The 17185-nt window shown below is 34.0% G+C and overlaps 2 protein-coding genes across 2 annotated transcripts; one reads left to right on the top strand and one right to left on the bottom strand.

The window, feature by feature from the left end:
• Positions 1-10140: 10140 nt before the first annotated feature.
• On the top strand, positions 10141-12635 carry LOC140892997 (probable WRKY transcription factor 24). Its single transcript, XM_073302063.1, has 3 exons — positions 10141-10520; positions 10774-11001; positions 12329-12635. Exons 1-3 carry the CDS (start codon positions 10222-10224, stop codon positions 12504-12506), a joined length of 705 nt encoding a protein of 234 aa, XP_073158164.1. The 5' UTR covers positions 10141-10221; the 3' UTR covers positions 12507-12635.
• A 451-nt stretch (positions 12636-13086) lies between these two features.
• Positions 13087-16782, bottom strand: LOC140891277 (4-hydroxy-tetrahydrodipicolinate reductase 2, chloroplastic-like). The gene is made up of 8 exons (XM_073299691.1): positions 16336-16782; positions 16015-16252; positions 15529-15662; positions 15378-15452; positions 14870-14971; positions 14087-14196; positions 13855-13942; positions 13087-13426 (listed from the first exon to the last, which is right to left on the bottom strand). The coding sequence occupies exons 1-8, from the start codon at positions 16552-16554 to the stop codon at positions 13358-13360; spliced, it is 1035 nt and encodes a 344-aa protein (XP_073155792.1). The 5' UTR covers positions 16555-16782; the 3' UTR covers positions 13087-13357.
• Between the last annotated feature and the right edge of the window lie 403 nt (positions 16783-17185).

Here is a 17185-nt window from a genome sequence, read left to right as displayed (position 1 = left end):
AGTTGACTATGATGAAACCTTTTCACCAGTTGCAATGTTCAAGTCCATAAGAATCCTTATTGCCATAGCTGCTTGGTATGACTATGAGATATGGCAAATGGATGTGAAGACTGCATTTCTTAATGGAAACATTAAGGAAGAGATCTATATGACGCAACCTGAGGGATACACATCCATGGGAAGCGAGCATAAGGTATGCAAGCTTCAGAGATCAATCTATGGTCTCAAACAAGCATCAAGAAGTTGGAACCAAAAATTTGATGAAATAATAAAGGATTTTGGTTTCATCAAGAACCCGGAGGAACCATGCGTGTACAAGAAAGTAGTTAAGGATGCTGTGACATTCTTAGTACTTTATGCTGATGACATCCTACTCATTGGGAATGATGTAGGGATGTTGCAGTCAACAAAGATATGGTTATCAGGTAGATTCTCGATGAAGGATTTGGGTGAGGCATCCTATATTCTAGGGATACAGATCTATAGAGATAGATCTAAGAGAATGATATGACTCACTCAAGCAACCTACATCGACACCATATTGAAACGGTTTTCAATGGATGGGTCCAAGAGAGGACATCTACCTATGTGTCATGGAGTTTCTCTATCCAGGTCTATGTGTCCCAAGACTGATGAAGAGATAGAAAAAATGACACATGTACCATATGCGTCAGCCATAGGTAGTATCATGTATGAGATGATATCTACCAGACCGGATGTAGCATTTGCTCTGAGTGTCACGAGCAGATATCAAGCTAATCCCGGTCAAATGCATTGGAAAGTCGTGAAGGACATTCTTAAGTACTTACGAAGGACTAAGAATATGTTCATGGTATATGGAGGAAGAGAACTGAAATTGGAAGGCTATACCGACTCTAGCTTCCAAAGTGACGTGGATGACTCGAAGTCAACCTCTGGATTTGTGTTCATGCTCAATGGCGGTGCTGTCTCTTGGAAGAGTTCCAAGCAGGACACCACATCGGATTCCACCACTGAGGCAGAATACATTGCGTCATCAGCTGCTGCTAAAGAGGCCGTTTGGATGAGGAATTTCGTCCAAGAGTTGGGCGTCATTCCTGAAGTTGTTGGTCCAGTCCCGGTGTACTGTGGCAACACGGGTGCCGTTGCTCAGGCAAAGGAACCAAGGTCTCATCAAAGATCCAAACACGTACTGAGGAAATACCACATCATCCGGGAGATTGTGGAAAGAGGAGACATCACTGTCGAGAGAGTGGCCTCTGCAGACAATATCGCTGATCCACTTACTAAGCCCTTGCCAGGACCATTATTTGACAAACATCGCGAAGCAATGGGTCTACGTAGTATGACTAGTTGGCTTTAGGGCAAGTGAGAGATTGAAAGAGTGGGTGCCCGGTGAGCCAACTTGTGGCTAAAGGCTTTGATGACTCTTTGTATAAACAATCTTTTGTTTAATATAATTTACACTTTTATAGTGGCAATGACTTTATCTTTCTTCATATTGTTATATTGTGATATACTATTGTTGTTTTGATAAAGACCTTGAATATACTATAGTGTATGTAAGATGTGGTAGTACATGGGGATGTCTATCATGAAACACATCTTATAGTCACTGTATATTCTAAATGGTTCCTAGTCGATTGAGCCGTCCGTTAATAAGGATAAGGATCGCTCGAGATTGAGACTAGCATTTGCGATGCCGAGTACCATGTTTCATTGGTATGGAACATAGAGATTTTCAAAGCATGCAAATGGATATTCATACGATGAATGATCGAACTACCTATCCGGACTTTCCAAGTGGTTATCTTTTATCGAGTGGATAAAGTCCGCGGTTTTGGTTGTACACCATTAGTCCTTACTACTTGAAACATCATTGAGACTCTATATGCTAGTACTGTACTTTGACTCGTTTACCGACTCTATTGGGGTCATCAGGTGTCGGGATTGGGTACAGTTACAACACATATAGGAGTCGATGCTTTGTTGTCAAGGATTCACCACATATTTGCGAGTGTGGATATCCTATGCAATCTGAGGAGATATTAGTGTGACGAATATCTGGCCAGAGTACATGATGTGTTTTAAGAAATGGTTTCTTAGTAGCACATGCGATGTCACTATTTGATCTTCAAGATGTATTGCATAGTTATCGAATCTCGAACGACTCTCGATTTACCAATGGTTGTTGATTCGATCGGGATATTTGGATGAAGGGACCGTACTGTACGCTAACCAAAATCTATTGGTTCTTGCAGACACTATCAGTGATACCTAGGGAATCATGGGGCGATGTTGCTAGGCGCTCTTACCATGATTCGATGGGCAAGTCGGAAATTGTTGTTCCGAGTCACAAGGAGTTGTGAGCCCACGGCTAGCTGTATCCCTGAACCATTGAGGGTCACACAGAGTAATGAATTGTTAATCCCCGTTGAGATAGTTAAATTTAAAGAGTTAAATTTAATGAACAAAGAAGTGGGACTTCTTATTTAAGAGTAGAGGAGTAAGATTTCCTAAAATGACATAGGGATGAGCATTTTTGGAAATCACTGAATTCGGATTCAGAAAATTTATCTTGACTCTAAAAGATGCAGAAATGGTTTCTGTGAACATTGGTGAAATTGGTTTATCAATCTGAGTCACGATGAATTTTATATTAATTTCTGAACATGCGGGCTTTGCTTGTCAGGCTTGAACTTATGACTAATGGGCCCTAAGCTGTTAGCAGCCCACATTATAAATAAGTTATTGCAGTACAGAAATTACACAACAGAGGTCACAAAATATTTTTCAAAAACCCTGGTTTTTCTTAACAGTGGCCGCTGCCCCCCTCCCTCTCTGTCGGGAAAATCCAGCCTGTGAATTTTGAATTTGCAGTCTGGTTTAACGGATCAAATTCGTTAATTCTCTTCGTAGAAACTTCTGATAGATTTTCTAGTGCAATCTATCAGAGAGATTAAATCTCTGTTCGTGGACCTGATTGAAGAACAGTTCGTCCATCAGTTCCTGGGATATACAACAAGAGCAGAGTAATCTGTTGGTGTCCATAATCTCGATTCGAGATTGGAGGTAAAAATTTAATTGTGATTTAATTTTTACACATACAATTTAATCGTAAAGTTTTGATACCCATGATATAGAATTGTTCCATATAAAATTTTTAAACTTCCGCTGCACCGGGTATCAATTCTGATTGATCTGATCACCGTTCTCCAACAGTAAAATACATGCATTTACTTCGTCCCCTAATGAAAATTCCGAAGTAAAAGAACTGCTTTTACTGCCTCAATCATCCTAAATACCGAAATCATATATATTATATTACTTCGTCACTTAATGAAACTGCCGAAGTCAAATACATGCATTTACTTCGCCAGTCAATGTAAATATCGAAGTCATGGATATTATATTACTTCGTCATATAATGAAAATGATGAAGTAAAAGGCATCCTTTTACTTCGGAACCGGTCAAATCATGAACCGGTTTTGACTCCGTGAACCGACCAAAGACTTCGGTAAATTCATGCTTAAGACTTTGGTTTTTAAGCGAAGTAAAATAGTACCCTATTACTTCACGTGCATCTACTTCGGTAGTTATCTATCTACTACTTCAGTTAATAGCCGAAGTAAAAAGCGAAAATTCTACTAGTGGAAAGTACTGCTTCATAAAAATAATCTTAAAAACTATTTAAGGGAGTGTTTGTAATCACTAAAAAAAAGTGATTGTTAGCTTTTGGCTTAAAAAAATATTTTTGTGTGTTTCTTAAATCTAGATTATGTGTTAGCTTATGCTTAACTTAATTGAAATCCAAAAGCTAGTCATATGTATCAAAACTGTCTGAGATTACTTGCGAATGCTCTATGATGATTGGTGATTAATGTTTTAGTTTGGTTGGGGTCAATGGTATTTCGTGCGACTGCTCCATGGTCTCACTCTTGCGAATGCTCTATGATGATTGGTGATTAATGTTTTAGTTTGGTTGGGGTCAATGGTATTTCGTGCGACTGCTCTATGGTCTCTTTAGCTTTTTGCAATAATGGACGTTCCTAGTGAACTAACATTTGATTTTGGTGGACAAGGTATGGTTCACTGCATTGTTAACATCAATTGAGTGTCAGTATTTTCTTTAGCTAGCTAGCTGTTGGACTTATTTGTGGAACAAATATATATGTATCCTTGATAGATTGTGTTTTCAATTTTGTAATGTTTTAATTTAATCAGCTATTGCAATGACGATCTTTGATCAGTACCCGCATATGTTGTTGTTACGTACCCTTGTGAACCAGCAAATATGTATCCTCGATCTTGAATTTTAATCTGATCTATTTTATTTTTTTACATTTTAGTATTCAGGATCCATCAAGAACCAATATTTTGGCCAAGCTCAATTTGACGAAATTAGAAGTGAATGGAGCGAATTCATCTACTCCTATGTAGGTTCCTAAATTGGTCATGCACGTTGGGAAAAATCTGTGTTTTAATTTGTTTTCATGTATTATTGGATATACTTGTTATAACACTTTTACTTTTGAAGAAATACTCGTGGATGCATAATTGTTGATTGATGGATGTACTTGTGGATTTACGGATGTTTGTAGTTTTTGGATGGATAATTTATCAATCTATTGAGTACATTTTACGTTTCAGAACTATATATATATATATATATATATATATATATATAAATTTTGATTTAATGATACATATATTTTTACTTCATCAAACCAATGTAAAAGCTGAAGCCATATGTACTTTATTACTTCAGTTAATGAAATTGCTGAAGTAAAGGGCATGCTTCTACTTCGCCAAGTTACATAGCATTTGAAGTTAAATAGAGCATTTACTGCATCACTCAATGTAAATACCGAAGTCATATATGTTCTATTACTTCGTCGCTTAATGAAACTGCGGAAGTAAAATACATGCATTTACTTCGTCCCCTAATGAAAATTCCGAAGTAAAAGAACTGCTTTTACTGCCTCAGTCATCCTAAATATCGAAATCATATATATTCTATTACTTCGTCACTTAATGAAACTGCCGAAGTCAAATACATGCATTTACTTCGTCAGTCAATGTAAATATCGAAGCCATTGATATTATATTACTTCGTCACATAATGAAAATGATGAAGTAAAAGGCATCCTTTTACTTCGGAACCGGTCAAATCATGAACCGGTTTTGACTCCGTGAACCGACCAAAGACTTCGGTAAATTCATGCCTAAGACTTCGGTTTTTAAGCGAAGTAAAATAGTACCCTATTACTTCACGTGCATCTACTTCGATAGTTATTTATCTACTACTTCAGTTAATAGCCGAAGTAAAAAGCGAAAATTCTACTAGTGGAAAGTTCCCCATGTAATCTGATGGATTTATGAACTGGACTTGGACAAACTTGAGATGGGCTTTACACAAATATTTGGGGGCCACACTTTCATATTATTTAACAGAGATCTGATTTGTTATAGAAAACCTTAAATTTTGTCCACATCGGGATAATAACTAACAAATCAAGGATGAGTGAAGAAGACTAATAGATAGGAAATTTAGATGCAAACAAAGGGTTATAAATTGATATTGTCTCATTGGTTCAAAGTTTTTTTGTAACTTCGATTTTTTGGTGCACATAGTTGCTCAAAGTGCTCTTGTTATGTGATGAATAAAATACTTCTCTGGTTTTCAATAACCTATCTTGCGTATTTTCTCTGTTATCTTTGGTGTTTGTGTTCGTGTTTTTGAATATTTGCAAGTGCAATTGATAACATATAGCACTTGATTAATTACGAGAAAATTTGAATTACAATACAATATCTTTAAATTTATACTCGATAAATAAATAACATCTTAAAATTATTATTTTTCTCAGTCCCGACTTGGGTTAGTTTATTAAATCAATCATTTCGATAAACTAATTAATAAGATAATCAATTTTTGGAAGACCCTTACGTAAATATATGGTCCCGTCAATATCATAAATTAATAATTATCAAAAATTACAAAATATAACTATGACAAGTTAATAAAATGTGCATGATTCCATTGTTCTTTATTTTTCCTCAAATCTAATTGAATGTGATTTTTAACTTAAAATATCATCTCTTCTTTTGTCATTACATTCAACAACTCTGGTGTTGTATTCTCGAACGAAAACAAAAAATTGTAAAAAGTTTGTTTTTTCTATTAAATTTATTTCGCATATCTGGTTCTAAATATATTGTATCATCATCATGAAAACTTCATCATGGACGAGATTTTCATGTGCTAGCTATAATTTCTTCTAAGTTTTGTACTTGTGAACGCATCCATTTTCACATAATTAAATAATATGGACCGATTTTTAATAAATAATTCGAAAACTTCTACTACTATAGCAATTTAATAATTATCATATCTTTAAACTGATAAATTATTAATTTATCAATTAATTAATAAATCTATAAACTAATAAGATTTCATGCACGCGGTTCAAACATTAATTAATTTATAAAAGTTTTACTATAATTCATAACTTCATCATAATTCATTATATTAATGATTATATCTTTAATTTCTGTTTCACTATTGTGACAGATCTTTAAGTTCTATGAATGGTATTAAAATTAAAAATTAATGGTGCACACACACACGCACACGAACACGCGCACACAAACACACACATATTTATATTTATATTACATATTATTGATGAGTCATGTTATAATGTACACTTTGGATTATGTCTATGATCGATGACATTTTTTTTTTCCAAGGATGACAAATAAGGTGACAATAATAAAACAATAAAAAATTATGTAATTGTAATTAAATATATGTTTGTATGTTATCACGTACGTAAAACATCAACCTAGATATATTTTAATGTATACACCCAGAATTTTTCTGTAGTATTTACTTATTAAACGAGTACCCAATCCGAATGGGTGACGGACTTGTTTCCTAGCACATAAAGGCTTCTGTCATTTGATTCATCGTGACAATAAAAACGAGCAATTAAATTCTAGTAAATATGAAGGACAAATTAAGAAAGTACGTACAATAAGCGATATTTGGACCGCAGGAAAATACCAAAAATACAAAATACAAAGTATAAGATAAAAAATGTAAATTCATGATTAACCAAATTACCAAAAGTTACATAATTTTCCTATTAAAAATTTGAAATTTGAAATTAGAAGACAAAAGCCAGGGGCCCTCTGACATGTATATTACTTTGTAAATAAAATAAAAAAAGAAAACCGAAGAAAATTTAGATACTGCAATTAGCATAAGCATGATGGCCAGCTTGGTGATCGAGCAGAGACAAAAAGAAATGATGCATGTTTGCCAATTCAACAGTACTGTTCATGTATGTTGCATCTTTCACTCAACTTTACATTATTATTATTATATATATCTCTACATCGATCGATGATGCAAAAGCTATATATATATTACATCATGCAAACGTTAACCAAATTTCTTTCTATCTACTTTCACTCACATTTTACTTCAAACTTAATTACTAATTACTCTTATTCAATAACTTAAGATTTTTTTTATTTTCCCAACAAATTAAAGACGTACATCGTAAATTATTATAATTATATTTTTTGTTTAGCAAAATATATGTGTGTGTATAGTTGTTAATCAATCCATTGATCAGTTGGGATTTGTTGTGATGTTTCAGGGTGTGGGCTCATATGTTTTCAATTAACTTGAAATTACAAATTTAATTTGTGATCATCATTTAGCAAACTTCGAATGTTTAGGCAGTTATTTCTATCTAGCAAGATATATATATATATATATATATATATATATATATATATAAATATAAATGAGATTTAACATGCAAAAAAGATACATAAAATAATGCATAAGCATATATAAGCAGTGAAATGTTGAATAAAAATGAGAAAAATGAGCCAGCTAGGATTGCTTCATCAATGGCTAGTGTCATGGAATCAAAGGAATGATGACATGCACAAAATGAAGGCCCCCACCAATAATTTTGCAAAAATAAAGTAAACCTAGCTAGCAAGATTAATGTGTGTAATTGAAGAGATCATAACAATATTATTAGGGTGGTTTGGAACTTGGGAAATGGTGGGTACTGGTGGATTAAAAAACAAAAGAGTGGAAAGGCAACAAGCTTTTTTCCCTGCCAAAAGTCAAATAGGCCCTATATATATACATGTATGTATATGTATATATATGTCTGTGGATGGATGGAGAAAGAGAGGATATGCAACCAAGATTTATCATCATTACCATTTGATATCAAATTTTTGTTTTGGTACAAAAAGAAAAAAGAAGCCCTAGGAATTGATCATACAAAAGAAGCCCTATATTCACATGCACCTGCCATTCCCTTTTTGAAAAACAAAAAATGTACCATGAACGTGTATATATACGATGAAATTGCGTATGTACGTGTCAATTTAATTAATGTTTAGTTTCATTTTGGCATTCACGAAACACACGGGTTTTTGAGAGATGTTTTCACGGATTTATATATGTGAAAGAGATCAATTCAATTCATATTTACGATAAAAAGAGATAATTTTGATATAATTAAAAAGTAATACTTTTTTATGGACTGGGTCAGATTATAAAAGATTCATCTCATATGAATTTTTGTGTTGCGAAACTTTGATCTTGGAGAATGTGTATTTCTTTAATTATACAACATAGGTTGAGTTTTACTTTGTTAACGAATTATATGATTCGCCTTTTATTGGGAAAATTATATTTTTGCCACATTAATACGTCCAATTAAAAATAAAATAAAATTTTGTAAATTGAGACTATGAATAAAGTGATAACATGATAAAAAAATCTTATAAGTTACACGATGAAAAATATAATTACATATGATGAAGTGCAAAATTATTATTCCATTTGCAGAAACAAACAAATACATATAAATAAATAATATTTGAAATTTTTTTAGTCCCTACATAACATTCCTTTTGTTTTTTCAATGACACACCATTCTTTATGTTTGTTGACTTTTGGAGGACAGGATATTCCATGCCAGCTTAGCTTCAAATTATCTTAGACGACACCCAGTTTAGTCATTTTAATGAATCAAATTAGCCACTTAATTAATATATATTACATTTTAAAATAGAAATCTTAGGCATGACAAATTCCAGCTTAGGAAATTATAGTATGAAAACCACACATTATCAACTTATAATTTTCATTATTGTTTCTCTTTAATTAGTTTATTATTGTTTTTTTTTCTAGGACATTATTATATAAATGCTATGTTTTAATATGGTTAAAAATTCAATAAATATATTTTATAAATTAATTTTATTAATTGTGTCTACGATTAATTGCATATATAAATTGCAAAAAAAGGACTCTAATGCGCTAAAATTGGTGGGATATATATGATTTAAACCTTTTTAAAAGAGAACTTTATTATTATTATTTTTTTCTGAAAAAAATGAAAGAGAACTGAGAAAGCTAAAGTGTCCGTCCAATATGTTAGTACCCTTGTCAAAACCAGCTCCTGGACTGAATTTCGTGTGTACTTTATATCATTATTTTGCTTCAAATATAAATACTTCCAAGATCAAATTAAAATGTGCAGACAATAGTGGAAGATGAAAATGACATGTCTAGTGTATTCTTGGTATTTAGTCCCTTTCACAACAAATATTCTTTATAATTTATCAATAATATATATTCCTTTCTACCTCATTTTTTCAACATCATGCACACACGCTTACCAACACTACTAAAATTCATGTTATATATGAATGTGCGTCACCTTTATTATATATATATATATATATATATATAAAACTTCTTTGTGAAACGAATTTTCGAACCGACCAAACTAATGAATAAAAATATTATTTTTTTAATGTTAAAACTATTATTATTTAGTGAAGATATGGATCGTGTTGACTTATGTTACGAATATAGATTCATCGCAACTTCTCACAAGAGACTAACTAGTTAATTAGCTATGTATATATGTATGTGTGTGTAAAAATGAAACAAAATACGTACGAAATATATATAATTACACGTACAAACTCATGATCTCTACGCAACAAATTTGACAGAAACCCTAACCTTTACACTTTTAATGAAGTCCACTGGCTTTATATATATATATAAAAAGAGAAGCATATACTTCAATTTAGAGCTAGCCCTTTCTTCAACCCCAAATCCCAAGAAATAATTCACGACACAAAAATTAAACAACAAACCCTCATCTTTCTTTCAGCTAGCAAGCATGCTGAACCAAAGTAGTAGTGTATTCGAGGAACAAGATCATCATGTAATAATCTCATCACAACTCGGAGGGTTTTTCCCCCACACAAACTTTACCTCGACTACTCCATTAGAATTCCCCCTAAATCATCATCATCATCAACAACCCTTCAAAACCCTCACAGCAAATCTCGGCACGCCTCTCCCTTCACTCGAAGCTGCGGATCAGCCTCTACCAAGAAAGCCAAAGGACGATGGATTCACACCTAACTTTGATGGATCACAGTTTCTTTCTTTGCAAAGATCACCGCCAAATTATTGGTAAGCAAAAGAAATATGCACTTTATAATCTAGCTAGGTGATTGTTGTATATATTTAGAATTAAAAGATATTAAATATGTTTCTTAATTTGATTTTTGACAGATTGATGAATATTAAAGCTAGCTAGTACAATAATAACAACAATTGTTATATATATAGTCATGGAGATAATTAAATGTTCTTGAGACCTCACACTTTCATTCATTTATTGATTGATTTTCATGAATTATATATATGTGTGTATTAATTGCAGGGCATGGGGAGAAGTGAGCGATTGCATGAGCATGAAATTAGTCGGAGATGATGATGAGCATCACGTAGGGGTATCACCACTCAAGATGAAGAAGATTTACAAGGGAAGGAGAAAGGTGAGAGAGCCAAGATTTTGCTTCAAAACAATGAGTGATATAGATGTGTTGGATGATGGTTATAAGTGGAGAAAATATGGGCAGAAAGTGGTGAAGAACACCCAACATCCTAGGTACTTTTCATCCTTTAATTCTTGTTCAAGTTCAACTCATTTCATATTTCATTATATATATGCGTTTGGAAATTCGAAAAAACGAAACCCCATATCTGTACTATATATCTTAAGGGTAGCTTGAAATTTTCACGACAGAGATCATCATCGTTATATATGATATGATCATAAAACTTGATCAATTAGCTAGCTTCGATCAAGTTGGAGAGTTTTCTTCTTTGTTGCGCTTATTTTTGAAACTAAAAAAAAAAAATCTACTTTTATTTCTTTTAGCTTATCGTCATGTTTTGTAAATTTTCTTAGTGAATAGAGTGATTTAATGCATCATATCAAGATTACCATTATTATCCTCTCATCACCAATCACATAGTTATTATTATTTTTGTTTACCATTATTAACAATTATTACTAATAATAATATATGGAAAAGCAAAAGCAAACCATAATTGCTCTTTCAAATTTTGTAGCAACTAACGATTGCAATAATTATACTAGCCAGCATTGAAGTACTCCAATGCATATATAATGCCTGATTTAACTCCTACAATTCAGCATATTTTTTTTAAAATAAAAAAATCCTAGTGAATAAAGACGAAATCATTATCATTTCTCCCCTTCATTATTTCTGTATGAAGATCTATGGAGATACCCTTTCATGATTTTGTTTTTGGACGAAATGTAAATTGAACTTTTATTGTTAAAAAAATGATTACCCTTTATGTATATATTAAATTAGCTAGCAATTTCCCCCTTGCTTAATTCTCAAATCCATGCTCCTAATGTTGTTTCAATGTACACTAATTAGTTACTCATGCAATGTACGAACGTGTCCCTGCAGTTAGTGATTAATTAAAAGTTTATTTAATTCATATAATTTATTTAAATTGAAGCTCCATATATATATATATATATATATATATAAAGTTTCTTTCAAGTGCCCACCTATCATGCACACTACCATGTCCACCAATGATGTGACACTATTCTATTGGACCACATCTTTATCACATCCAATAGAATAGTGCCACATCATTGGTGGCCCACACTGCTAGAAAAAGCTACTGTGTTCTTTCTTTTATCATGATTCCAGCCAGCCATTGCCAGTTTGCAACTGCATCATTCTCCCATATTGTCATTTCATTTCATGTTTGTTTCCCTTGCTAGCTGAAGACATAATTTTTACATAATGGCCTACCATGTTATAAGCTAATATTGATTCATCGTGCCCCCGTCCATTCGGAATTTAATCACCATGAATAGGCCAAATAATTTATTGGATTTCAAGTATATATTAATGAATCTGTGGAATAATATCTATGGCATGCAGGAGTTACTATAGATGCACAAAAGATAATTGCCGCGTAAAAAAGCGTGTGGAGCGATTAGCAGACGACCCGAGAATGGTGATAACAACATATGAAGGAAGACACATACATTCTCCATCACATGACAATGATGATGAATCTCAATCTTCAATATCTCAACTTAATCATTTCTTTGCCTAAGTATCGATATATCTAGTCAATACAATATTGATCCTTCAAGCACTTTTACATGCATGTGGATTTCCTTGAAATTAGTTATATAAGAATAAATACATTCCATATATAATATAGAGTATGGATTATATTGCGACGTTGTTTAATTTGTGTGTATCTTCGTTTCTATATATGCATGCCCTTATTTTATTGGGCTTAGCTTGTTGCTGTATACGGCCAGTCTTTTTTTATGATAGTTACATTTCATGTATGAATTTCTTTTTTTTTTTTTTTTTTTTCCCTTTTGATTTGAAACGTCTTGTATGAATTTTTATATGTAAAGATTCGCAAATATTTAAGAATATTAATGCTTTATGATTACCTTAATGATCGTATACGAAATTCACATATAAAATGGAAAGAATGTACAAGCTCCGTTTGAGCAAGTACTTGTAAAATATTTTCATAAAAGTGTTTTTTTTCAAAAATTTATAAAATGTTTAAAATCTTGTTTGCCCAAATTGTGCGACATTCTTGACCCAACTCCCATGGTACATTTTTCCCCCCTTTTTGCAAAAAATAAAAATGAATATCCTGCAAATGCACAAAATATATATGATTAATAGTAGGCATACAATTCCAGAGATTTGAGCACTTTTCACTTGAATAGCATATCGATAAAAAAAAAAAAAAAAAAAAAAAGAGTGGAGGGACGGATATGGAGTCGTCAAATGTGATTACGCATGGATCGTGGTGGCCATGCAGACACAAAGCCCAAACTGGTTCCAAAATAAAGATTAAAGCACAGCTAAAATACAACAAAAGAAGATCCAAAATTTGCTTCAACTAACATAAAAATGGTCGGCAGATCACAGATTTTATCTCATGTTACCCTCCCGCAGAACATCTATCATGTTGAATATCCTCTTGTCTGAATTTGATTTAACCTGTATACATGAAGCACTCTAGATTTGAACATACCACTGGGGAAAAAAACGGCATGCAAAAAAATAAAGCCAGTACGAGAATTTTGCCTCTAAAATTTCATTTCAGTTATTACCATGCACAGCCAACACTGCGAAACAAGCTGCTGAGTGCTAAAGTCAATAAGTGGTTGTGTGCTGATTAAATTAGATATGAACATGTTAAGCGGGTTTAAATGACAGTGATGGGGACGAAAATTCGAGTTCGTTAAGTCATGTTCAATGTTGGTACTGAAGCGCATATAACTTAGTGATGGTGTAGATACACATTGGCAGAACCATGTGGAAGATTGAGTTGCTAAGAATGAAGTAATTGATTTGGGATCACTGATGAACAGATATGATGCAAGTTCATCAAATCGAACACTAGCTAAAGAAATTTCAAGAATTACCTTCTTGGCAAGAAAAAGAATCGCATCCACAGTTCCTTCAGCATAGATAGATCTACCGCAAACATTGTGCTGAAACTCAAAGGAAACACTTTTCCCCACGTATATATTTTTTTCAAAAAGGGGGAAAACGTAAAAACAGCCAATGAGGAGTGTGAATGGAGAATTTGTAATATTTACACTTGAAAGTAGATGAGATCAGATAGAAAATTATGAGACAAGTGAAGATATTTACGTGCCGTCTGGTGATGACAGATGATACTTGTGAAATGCATGACCAGATAAATGCTCTTCTGGAACTCCCACCATCTCGGTTTGTAACTTGGGGTCTCGAATTTGCATCACCTGATAGGACCAGAAAATAAGAATTGTTTACGAAAACATCACTCAACTCTCTATTGAAAGAAGAATGCTGCCAACCCTGGTTTTCCACCTATTAAGATAATGCTAACTAGTTTTTAGATAACCAGTGCAAAAGGATCTTTAGCAACAACCAAATTCTCTGATAAACAACTCCAGGCAAGGAAAGAGGCTGGATCATAAAGGATGGATTGCACACTTCATTCCTCAACTTATACCGTGATATCTTCCTATTGGTTTCAGTTTCTAGTGGGTAAATATAACAATAGATCAATCCTACTACCGGAAAAAGAAAGAGATAGGGATAGAAAAGGTACGTGCATGCCAGCCAGCCAGAAACCTGTGCATTATATCAAATAATTGGATCTTTTAACTTGATAATGGAAAGAGTTGCACAAAGATTTTTTGCACAGATATGTGAGCCTTCATTCTATATATAAATCATACCTCAATACAAACTTCAGCGCGAAAGCAAAAGTTGGTAGATCCGATCCAGAACACAGTGAAGCAACAAAAAGATTAAAATGCAAGAGTTCTCTTTACATGTTGAAATTAAATCTGTGCCAATTAGTATAACTAGGTGCTAATTTGCTCAATGCCTTGACATCCACTTTCATAAAAGAACTCCTATAATAATTATATCTCCACAACTGCTCACCTGATCTAATTCGTAGGAAACTCCAAGTTTCTGAAAGCAAGAGATAACATCCTTGGCAGTTCCAGAGATGTCCAATTTGCTTGCTTGATGGGACTCCGTCACCTTGTATAATGTTTGAATGTATTAGAGAGAATATATGTTTCTTTCAACTTCAAAACAGATTACAAGGTTACAGACAGTAAGACCCTTAAGTTGAGGTAAATATGTAATAACAGGAAATATGGTAAAAGATAGCAACAAGAATTTAATAGCATGACTATTGATAATATGCCAAGTTTTATTTTATTTTATTTTATTTTAATTATTTAAAAAAAATAACTTGAGGGGAACATCATAAAGTTAATTTCAAAACAGAAATAAGCACCCGTGACGCAGTAAAGAGCTCGAGATTAATGATGACAAAATGAAGAACTCGAGATCAATGGTGAGACGATGAAAAGGTTCAGATGGCTTACGCACCAACCCTATGCATACTCTATTCTTATCACTGAGAGTATAGAAAATATACCTCTAATTTATATCCAGAAAATGCTCCAGGAAATTGTTCTGCCATAATTTCCATGGCTGCAAGAAATGCGACCACCTACGAAAGGTCAGGTAAAGAAGTTTAAACACGCATTCCCAGTATACGAGTTCGAAGTCAAATAAGTTCTTAGCACCTGTTTTCCCATTTGAGGTGAAATCACAGCATAAACCTTTGAGTCATCCACAGTCTTGTATAGCAGCTCCCTGTCTCCTCCAGTGGTTCCGACAACAAAGGGTACCCCAACTTTGCAATATAGAGCAGCATTTTCTGTTTACCACATCAAGATGGCACAAAATTATCAGATTTCAGGATAACAGCAAGAGCAGCAAAAACTTCAATTCAAATTTATTGAACACTCTTAGCTTCCTTTTTAAGTCTACAAACCCAATGTTGTAGGAAAAGCCAGTGCTGGTGAAAAAGATGACCAACAAGTTAAGACACTGCTGCAGGAAGCGTTATCCACTGCCAGCCAGGAGGATTGCGTAAAAGTTTGATACACGATGATCCACACTAATTTTATGTAAAACACTAAACTTTTTCAACCCAACCATCTCAAAGTCTAAAGTATAAACATTAAACCAAAGCAAACATTACTGTGAGAAGAAACAAGCATGTTTACCATTAACAGCAGTCGGAACAGTGTAGTCGACGACAATCAAACTCGGGTAATCATCAAATGCAGAAGCCAGAATCTTTTCTCTATCCTTAGGACCATGCACTTCAATCTGTTTTCCACCGGTATCCACAATTTTTCCAGCGTCATCTGCACCTCCTAATGCCACAGGCACAGGATCAAGCCCAGCAGATATAGCTGCCTCAAGAACAGCCCTTCCCATTTTTCCTGTACAACCATTCACCTACAACAAACAATTCGTGGATACATTTACATTGCTAAATGAGAAAAAAAAAAAAAGCATTCTTCAACGCAACAAGGACATACCATGATAGGAATCCCAACATTTTTGGACACAGCTGAATGAGACAATGCCACAGATTGAACTGAGGCACCTGACATCGTCACAAAAAGCTTTCGACTGTGGCTAGACCTGGTTCCCACTGGGCTTTCAAGCCGCGGGAAAGAAGACTGAAGGGGTAGCTTATTGAGCTGCGAAATCGCGGAGGTTATTATATTCAGCGGGGCCTCAGCCAAGAAAGCCATTAACGACGTGGGTTACCCCAAACTTCAGTCTACACCAGAGAAAAGATCGACGGCATACTCTGCAATATCTTCCGACTCATATTCAGCAAATGCGAAGCCTTTCGGCTTGCCAGTTTCCTTGTCACCGGAGATATGCAACTCCACAACAGGGCCAGCTCGAATCAGAATATCGTACAGTGCCCTTTCACTCACTCGATCACTGATTTAAACAGAGGAACAAATTTGTGGAAGAACTGTAGCAATTTTTAATTTTATTTTTTGAAGAAGAAGAGCGATGAGACCCGACGGCGTATTGGGATTGGATTGGATTACGGAGACAATTGGGCCTGTGGTAATGTAAATTACGGGGCCTATTATCTAGGACTTTGGGTTGAGTTTAGTCCAATTATGATGGGTTGGGCTTTTCCAAAAACTAATTTAGCATATGCTTAAAAAAAATAGTTTCAAAAATTACAGATCAGTGTCTTTGTTTGACAGTGATACCCAAATGGTAAAGAAGCTCGGCCCATGATACAACTCAAGCCAATGAGAGCATGGGCTTCACGCAGGTAATTTGAGAGAGCATCTTATCCGGCCCATTAGTTGCAAGCATGGCTCTCTCATCAAACGGGTAGGGATGTAAATGAGACGA

The sequence above is a fragment of the Henckelia pumila genome, chromosome 3, assembly GCF_033568475.1.
Source record: "Henckelia pumila isolate YLH828 chromosome 3, ASM3356847v2, whole genome shotgun sequence".
NCBI classification, from domain to species: Eukaryota; Viridiplantae; Streptophyta; class Magnoliopsida; order Lamiales; family Gesneriaceae; genus Henckelia; species Henckelia pumila.
Note: the sequence above shows the minus strand (reverse complement) of the source record. Positions and strands in the feature narration are given on the sequence as shown.

Bases quoted from the DNA above. Each gene is read 5' to 3' on its own strand.
- LOC140892997 (XM_073302063.1), top strand. From the start codon at position 10,222: ATGCTGAACCAAAGTAGTAGTGTATTCGAGGAACAAGATCATCATGTA. The intron at 10,521-10,773 runs GTAAGCAAAAGA...TATTAATTGCAG, and splicing joins AGATCACCGCCAAATTATTG to GGCATGGGGAGAAGTGAGCG. The intron at 11,002-12,328 runs GTACTTTTCATC...TATGGCATGCAG, and splicing joins AAGAACACCCAACATCCTAG to GAGTTACTATAGATGCACAA.
- LOC140891277 (XM_073299691.1), bottom strand. From the start codon at position 16,554: ATGGCTTTCTTGGCTGAGGCCCCGCTGAATATAATAACCTCCGCGATT. The intron at 15,453-15,528 runs GTGCTAAGAACT...GACCTTTCGTAG, and splicing joins CACCTCAAATGGGAAAACAG to GTGGTCGCATTTCTTGCAGC. The intron at 14,197-14,869 runs GTGAGCAGTTGT...TGGTCCTATCAG, and splicing joins TTTCCTACGAATTAGATCAG to GTGATGCAAATTCGAGACCC.